Genomic DNA, 9,134 nt, shown 5'->3' with positions numbered 1-9,134 from the left:
AATCATAATACAAAGTGCAACAATGCGCTTTAAAAATAAATGGAGAATATAATAGATACAATTAAAATAAGATAAAGGAATAAAATAAATACTCCCACCTTTTATACAAAACATGATAATAACTAGAAAAAGTGCTCCTCGGAGCACAGGTCTCCGCCAGGTCAAGTAGGTTATTGTGGGGCAGCAATGTTCGGAATTAGCCAATCAGGATGGAATATGAAAAATTGGACGGAACCATCTTGATCACTTGACTATATGTGTACCGATTTGCATGATGTTTGAATTTGTAGGAGTAATATAAAAAAGAAAAGTGTTGCAAAATTGGCCTCCTGGTGGCGCTATAATAGGGCAATGTTAAAAGGGTGGCATTTGTTCTTCAATGTAGTGCGAATGTGCGTGCAAAGTGTCACCACAATCGGACGCTGCATTCATGATTTGTGGCATTTTGTTCAAAACGGGCCACTCCTGCAAACTTTAGATGTCAATGTTAGCTAATCAGGATGGAATATGAACATTTTTAAAGATCCATCGTGATCACATGACTATAGAGATCAAGTGTACCGATGTGCGTGAAATTTGGATAAATTCTGAAGGCTTAATATCAAAAAAATTGTTTTACATAAGTCGGCCTCCTGGTGGCGCTATGAAAGGCAAATGTGAAAAATGCAGGTCAGTTGTTTTTCCTTGGCCTCTAGGGAGTGTGCGTGCAAAGTTTCATGCAGATCGGTGCAGTTATAGTTAAAAACACAAATCGTCCATTTATAGCGCCACCATGAGGCTGATTTGAACATTTTCAAGTGGCATTTCTTCCTCGGCCTAGTGGGAATGTGCGCGTGAAATCTCACGGGAATCGCAAGCTGCGTTCATGATTTGAGGCATTTTGTTGAAAACGGAGCAATCCTGCAAACTTTGGAAGCCAACCTTAGCCAATCAGGATGAAATATGGAAAATTGGACAGATCTGTGTTGATCACATGACTATAGAGATACTGTGTACTGATTTGCGTGATGTTTGGATAAAATCTGTAGGAGTACTGTCAAGAAATGTGTTTTTCAAAAAGCGGCCTCCTGGTGGCGCTATAAAAGGCTAATTTGAAAAATGTGGGGCAGAGGTTCTGCTGTGGCATCCAGGGAGTGTGTGTGCACAGTTTCGCTGCGATCAAGCTAACGGTGCCGGAGATTAGCTGTACACAAAATGACAGAATGACGGACACACGGACGGACGGACACACGGACGGACGGACACACGGACGGACGGACAGGGGGCAAAACATACTCTCTCGCCATGCCTTTCGGCCTGGCGGAGACAATAAAAAGTGACATTGTCATTTAAAGACCAGGCAAGACCTAGCTGTTCTTAGCCATCATTGGGTAGGGTAAGCAATGTTAAATAAATATGTTTTAACTTGGACTTAAAAACAGCTATGGTTGGGGATTGTCTAATGTAAGCTGGAATATTGTTCCAGGTTTGTGGTGCATAGTAGTGAAATGCTGCTTCACCATGTTTTGTTTCAACAAATGGAACAATTAATAGGCCAGCCCCAGATGACCTAAGGGTTCTAGGAGGTTCATATGGCTCCAGCATGTCTAAGATGTAGCTGGGCCCAGAGCCACAGAGACATTTATAGACAAGTAACAACATTTTAAAATCAATTCTCTGGGGGACTGGTAGCCAATGTAAAGATTTTAGGACTGGTGTAATATGGTCATATTTTCTAGTTTTCGTCAGGACTCTAGCAGCAGCATTCTGAATCAGTTGGAGTTGTCTAAGCGCTTTGCTTGAGAGTCCTGTGAGCACACCATTACAGTAATCCAGTCTACTGGAAACAAAAGCATGTATAAGTGTTTCTAGGTCTTGCTTGGACATAATTCCCCTGACTCTTGCAATATTTTTAAGGTGATAATAGGCAGATGAAATTACAGATTTTATATGACTGTTAAAATTTAAATCTGAATCTAGGACAACACCAAGATCTCTGACCTGACTCTTAGGTATAAGAGACCGGGATTTAAGGTGAGAGATTACTCTCTGTCTCTGGTTCTGTGGTCCAAAAACAATTATCTCAGTCTTATCTTGATTTAATTGAAGAAAATTAATCTCACACACACACACACACACACACACACACACACACACACACACACACACACACACACACACACACACACACGATGATCCTTAAAGGAGAATTTTGGACTAAAGTTTTCTTACCTTTTCTATGACGTTATGATATCTTAGGATGAATGGTACAGTAGAAAAATTTCATAACTCCACCCCTGAGCCGCCACAGCTTAAAAGGTGCGCGGATAGGCCTTAGGTTAGATCACATATTTTAATAGCTTTAAAAAAAAAAAAAAGAGAGAGATCTGACGTTCATCGTGACAGAACAACCAAAAAAAAAAAAAAAAAAAAAACAGAAGTCTCGCTAGACGGGATTGAAATCTCGAGATTTCAATCTCGTCTACTGAGACTTCTGTTTTTTTTTTTTTTTTTTTTTTTTTTTTTTGGACAGTGTTCTGTCACTATGAACGTCAGATCTCACCACAAAAACAAACAAAAAAAGCTATTAAAATATGTGATCTAACCTAAGGCCTATCCGCGCACCTTTTAAGCTGTGGCGGCTCAGGGGTGGAGTTATGAAATTTTTCTACTGTACCATTCATCCTAAGATATCATAACGTCATAGAAAAGGTAAGAAAACTTTAGTCCAAAATTCTCCTTTAACCGACTCGCCGCTGTACACTTCTTACTCTCTTGTCTGGGAACAAAACGTCTAGCCTTCTTCACCCTTCATTCACAAACTGCCCTCTCTGCTCACATGCTCTGCCTGCAAGTACAGTTCTATGTGTCTTTCAAGCTGAAAAAAATCCATATACATTATTACTTATATTTCAGATTTGTAAATAACAAAATTAAACATGTACAAAACTGGTGATAGTAAAAGAGGGTTCAAGTAAGAAACTTACCAGGGGCACTCTGTACAAACCTAATATTCTAGAGAGAGCAATTGAATGCATTGAGGAAGAATCGCCCACAATTCCTAGCACTGGAGGGGACCAAACACAGCCCTCATTCAACCGAATCTGCTCCTCTCTCCCACTGATCAATGACAGAGCTGCACGGAATCCAATTCCAAGAGAGTAACAAGTATCATAGAGGCTATATCCTAGAGTCACATTGGGTAGTAGGCTTGGGTTTCTGTTGATCTCAGTAATTGCAAAAGCCATGGTCTGGGCCCATCTGAACGCTTCAATGTTAAAACTAAAACAACAAACGCCACTGTAAGCTTGAATATTGATCTACTGTATGTAGCAATATTCAACATAAACTAGTCCTATTGCACTATCTATAAAGATAACTTCCCTGTTCTCTTGCTTGCTATTGTATTTGTGAAACTCACCCATAGCAAGTGAGGTCCAGTAGCTTGGAGGTGAAAGACAGCTCAGGGTAGAGAGAGGAGAGATGAATCTCAAACACGCCACCGAGCACAAAGTCCCCTGCCTTATAAATTCTGTTGAGATCAAACTGTGCCTGTAACTCACAAGAAGAGGAAGGTGAGGAAGATGAAACAGAGAATGAAGAAAACAATATCAAGGTCAAGTACAGGTAGGAAAGCAGGTGTATGTGTAGAGAAGCCCTCATGACTGTCCTCCTCTGTTTAACCCCTTTCCCAAATCCTTTGTCCGGTTGCTACACTTTATACACAGTGTTATTCCATCCCCTGTGTCACCTTATGCCACTACGTAATCTTTCACAACACCCATGTGGGCAGAGGCAGTAGTAGTGGCAGGGCATAACATACATTATTACACAGCTTGGTTGAATCCTTTATTCTGATTGGTTATTCTCTGTTTTCATCTGTCTGTTATTTTTGAATAATGAATGCTGAACTCAGTAACAAACTGCTAATCAAAGACTCAGAGCACCTGGCTCATATCAATCTGTGTTGCTTCATTTTTGCCGTAGCCCACATTGCTGCCATGTAAACAAACACACAATACCCGGGTTTCCCAAAGCGATTTCAGGTCGTGCGTAAGAGCCTCCTAGGTAGTGTGTAGCAGCAAACCCGTTTCCCGAAAGCCTTCTGAGCTACGCAGTACCTTCATTAGTAGCAGCTGGTTATGTGTTACGTGCTACCTAACTGGCTTTGGGAAACACTACTTCAGATGGTTCTCAAGAGAGGTTTGGGTTATGTAGTTATCTTGCCTTGATGTAACTCCAAAGGTGGAACAAAAATAATTTCTCCATTGATTAGAAATTGATCATTCAAAATATGCTCCTCGTTGACTTACATTGTACGCTGAAACAGCTCTCAAAATCACTCTTTTAGGCCGTAAATGAACACAAACTAAGCTGATTTAGCTATTTTTATTAAGAAGAAAACCTGGACCCGCGGCTCCGGATCTTCAAATAGTAAGCAGGAGGTTGGCAGTTTTATAAAAAAAAAAAAACAGTACTGGGTTTGGTGATGTTCTATATTGTCTGAATCAGCTTTGATTGTGTTTGTTTATGTGCTAAAAGAGTGACTTTGACAGCTGTTTTACCGTACAATAATATTAAGGATAAAGGATAAGGATAAGGATAATTCCTTTTAACAGGTCGTTCATGAAAGTCCTTGCGGTCTTGTTTCCAATGAGAACCTGTGAGCAATTGGGGTTAAGAGTCTTGCTCAGGGACAAATTTCATATCATCGGCGCATATGCTGGGATAGCCTGGAATCGAACTTGGGGCAACCAGGGCCTCTGGTTCCCTAGGCGGGCTCACTAACCACTCAGCTATGGCCGCCCCCTGAATCCCTGACAATCAAAGTCAATGAGGAGCATATTTTGAATGATCAATTTCTAATCAATGAGCAATTATTTTTGATTTCTTGTCCACCTTTGGAGTTACATCATGGCAAGGTAACTACACAACCCAAACCTCTACCAAAGTGGTATTGCCCTTTAACTGGCTTCGGGAAACACTAGTTAAAGGGATAGTTCACCCCCAAAATGACGTTTTTCTATCGATTACACACCCCATGGAAACTTGAATTCATGGAGATCGTTTTGTTTTTGTCGCATTCCTAAGCCAATAATTGGCTTAGGAATGGAATTCCAATAATTGGCTAAGCCAAATCATTAACTTAAGAATGCGACAATAACAAAAAAATCTCCATGAATTTGAGGCTTCATGGGGTGTGTAATTGATAGAAAACTAGAAAAAGTGCTCCTCGGAGCACAGGTCTCCGCCAGGTCAGGTAGGTTATTGTGGGCCAGCATAGTTCGGAATTCGCCAATCAGGATGGAATATGAATAATCAAACAGATCCGTCTTGATCACATGACTATAGAGATCATGTGTACCGATTTGAAATTAGGATACAATCTGAAGGAGTAATATAAAAAAAAATGTTTTACATAAGTCGGCCTCCTGGTGGCGCTATAAAAGGCAGATGTGAAAAGTGCGGGGCAAAGGTTTTTCCTTGGCCTCTAGGGAGTGCATATACAAAGTTTTACACAGATCGGTGCAGTTATAGGTAAAAACACGAATCGGCCTGATATAGCAGCACCATGAGGTTGATTTGAAAACATTTAAGTGGCATTTCTTCCTCGGCCTAGTGGGAATGTGCATGCAATATTTCACGGAAATTGCATGTTGATGATTTGAGGCATTTTGTTCAAAACTGAGCACTTCTTTGCCATTCTTAGCCAATAAGGATGGGAATAGTTGCCTCTGGCCGGGACGGCTGACGTAGCGGTACAGGCACCTAGGCTGCTAATACCTAATGCTGACAGCGTGTTGCAGGTTCAAATCCCGTTCCCGATTACCTTTACTGCACGTCACTCCCCATCTCTCTCTCCCCAATTGCTGTCAGTCTCTCTCTCCCCATTTCCTTTCCATGTCTGTCTACTGTATACTATCAAATAAAGTCAGAAAAAGCCAAAAAAGAAATATATATAGCCAGCCAGCCTAGAGGTCTGGGCGCCCTACGGGCACCCTGCCCCCTAGCCCCGCGAAACATCGCGGACCCCTTGGGGGTCCAACGAAACATCGCAAACTCCTTGGGGTCCCGCGAAACATGGCGGACCCCTTGGGGGTCCCTGGAGATCTAGTGTGAGATTACTGGAGTACACGGACATTATCGCGACTGACTGTGTGCAAGGGTGAAAAAACGAAAGCGAAAGCAAAGTGCAAGATGCAAACGAATTGTGTGTGTGCATTGCTTGTTAGTCGGGCGAAACCTGGCAACCCTGTGGCTGCGTGGCTGCTCCGTTGCAGACAGGCAGAGGCACAGGCACGGTTTTAACTCAACAGAACAGCTTGTACACGTTCATTGCAACAGCGGTGTGTTTTTCGACACGCAAACCGAAAGCAAAAGCAACAGCGGGGGTTGAAGGGCTCGCAAATGGACACATTTCAATGGCCGTCGCTTCGTTTTCGCTTGGCTCTGGTCAGCTGCACTCGGATCTCAGGCAGACGCACACACACGGCGAACATGCGACAGCAACGCATGTGCGCCATTCGCAAATGTAAGATAGGTTGCCTATTATATACCTTTTATTTGTTAGTACTGTAGGTTTGAAATCAACAGACATAATGGAGGGTAATCAACTTTTTTACAACATTGTTTATGTTATAATACATGTTTGCATCTCTGACTTGATTACTGCTTTTAGTTTAATCTGGTAGAAAACAAAGTCTGCTATTAACAAAGTTATCAGCAATAAAACAAAATCCATATGCACTTACTGTTATATGATACCCACAGACAAACTGTTTTATAATTACATTTATGTTTCTATGTCCTGCTGGTGCCTCGACCCATGATGGACTTCTTAGTGTTTCTCTCAGGTTTCAAAAGGATTATATAACACTTTGGTCCAAACAATGCCACCAAAATGCCAAAACTAGATGCTAAAATAGCAAATACCTCCACTACATCTGCATATTTGCCTGGAGAGCTGATATATGCTGGGATGAAGGCTATCCACACGGCACAGAAGATCAACATACTGAAAGTGATTAACTTCGCTTCATTGAAGTTGTCTGGAAGATTCCTGGCCAAGAATGCTAGGAGGAAGCTGAGGAGTGCCAAAAAACCAATATAACCTAACAACACTGCAAAACCAACTGTTGACCCAACATCACACTCATAGACTATCTTATCACTGTGGTATTGTGTGTTTTTATGAGGAGTTGGTGAGGCAGACACAAGCCAGGCTGTGCAGATTGTTGCTTGGATTAAAGTAAGAAACAGAACTGTTCCTCTCTGCTGCATGGCACCGAACCACTTCAGAATGTTTGCTCCCCCAGGCTTGGAGGCTTGGAACACAGCCAACACCACCATAGTCTTTACCAGGATACACGAGACACACAGCACAAAGCTGATCCCAAATGCTGCATGCCTCAGCTGACAAGTCCAGAGCATGGGACGGCCAATGAACAGAATTGAGCACAAGAAACACAGTTTGAGTGACAGCAAAAGTTGGAAGCTGAGCTCTGAGTTGTTGGCGCGTACCATGGGTGTGTTTCGATGATAGATGAAGATTCCCAAGACAATGGCACAGATAAGTGTGCCTATCAATGATATGGTTATCAAGGAGATACCCAGGACCTCATGGTAGGAGAGGAACTCCACGCTCTTGGGGACACAGTTGTCACGCTGGGGATTGGACCAGAAGTCCTCTGGACAACTGGTGCACTCTGTAGAGTCTAACAAAGAGGACAAAATTAAAGGGACAGATAAGTACGGTATCAGTCTAACAATAACCTACTATACATAGCTACATAATGTAAACCTACCAGTCTCATTGCTGATCTCTCCCCCAGAACAAGCAATGCAGTCAAAGCAGCAGACAGGTTCTCCTTTCCTTCTGGCCACACGGGTTCCAGGGGAACAGCTCTCACTGCACACTGACCGAGGAGGCTACAGTGGAATGACGATGATCGATTTTATTCTAAACTAAATTACATTCATATCATGAGCTTGACATTTGTTAAGAGAGCAGAAGTTACCTCTTTAGATTCGAAGTTCCAGAAGATTCTGTCTTCATCAAGGATGAGTTCTTCCCTTCCAGAGGCAGTTTCCTTGACCACACCTACATTTTGAACCTTTGCGCTCCCATCAGGGAGCCACACCCAGTTCATGACATCAAAGATTGGTAAAGAATCACCATTCTCATTAAATGATACATGATCACCAAATGATGTGTTGAAGTTGATCTTTTCCAGGTAGTGTACAAGCTAGAAATAGTGATGAGCGAAATTCTGAAAAGTAATTACTTTAAAAAACCCTCTGTACCATACAGTAATTACACTGACAGGGACTGTTGTTGCATTAACTACACCCTGTAATTTCAACACAACATGAACCCACTCTGTAATTTGTCCCAGTCTTCTATTTCTACTCAAGTTGTTGTTCCAAGTCTATGAATGGAATATTGACATTTGGGTCAGTCACTGTCCGATTGTACCATTCATATTTTTGTCCTTTTTTGGGCCTTAACAGGGGGCATCAAAACATATTGCCAAGTTAAAAAAGAAAGAAAAACATGTTTTTTTGTTTGTCTTTGAGAATCAAAGCCACAGTGTTCTGTGTACCACATACGAATGCCTCAACATGGTAAGTATCCCACCAAATTATCATTTTTAAGGTAGTTGCATACTACACCAGAACAACCAAAGTCATTTCGGTTTGGGAGGGCTCTCTGATTTGTATTTTCTTTTCTTCCAACTATGTCCTCACTTATGTAAACGTTATTATTCTACATTTGAATCCAACTTGAAATATCAACATGTAAACTGTGAATTAAGATTATACCTGCCATGGCTGTATAGTCTGCAAACTGGCACAGCTGTGCCCAAGGAAAGGCCCTCTTCCTGGCACACATTGCAACATGTCATGGAGGGCATGGCCCAGGGCATACACACCCTTGTACACATTATACTCTACCCTCAGGTCAGACACATCCAAAAGTGTAGTTTCTGCTGTTGCCAGGTCCTCTTGTCCAGTACACACCCTTCCACCATCATCCACCCACTGTGACGGAAGGGTTGCAAATGTACACTGAAATGTGTGCTCCCAAAACTGCTTCACCTGAAGAAACACAACAAAGACTTACGCAAAAAAATAGAATAACTTTCACATTTCAA

The 9,134-nt window shown here is 41.9% G+C and overlaps 1 protein-coding gene across 1 annotated transcript; it reads right to left on the bottom strand.

Moving 5' to 3' along the window:
- Window positions 1-6,780: 6,780 nt before the first annotated feature.
- LOC308078779 (extracellular calcium-sensing receptor-like) lies at window positions 6,781-8,129 on the bottom strand (the record flags this gene model as incomplete). The annotated part of the gene is made up of 2 exons (XM_080420130.1): window positions 6,781-7,623; window positions 7,998-8,129. 2 exons carry the CDS (start codon window positions 8,127-8,129, stop codon window positions 6,781-6,783), a joined length of 975 nt encoding a protein of 324 aa, XP_080276256.1.
- Window positions 8,130-9,134: the final 1,005 nt, after the last annotated feature.

This window comes from Gymnoscopelus braueri, assembly GCF_963280865.1.
Source record: "Gymnoscopelus braueri genome assembly, chromosome: 22".
Taxonomy (NCBI): domain Eukaryota; kingdom Metazoa; phylum Chordata; class Actinopteri; order Myctophiformes; family Myctophidae; genus Gymnoscopelus; species Gymnoscopelus braueri.
Note: the sequence above shows the minus strand (reverse complement) of the source record. Positions and strands in the feature narration are given on the sequence as shown.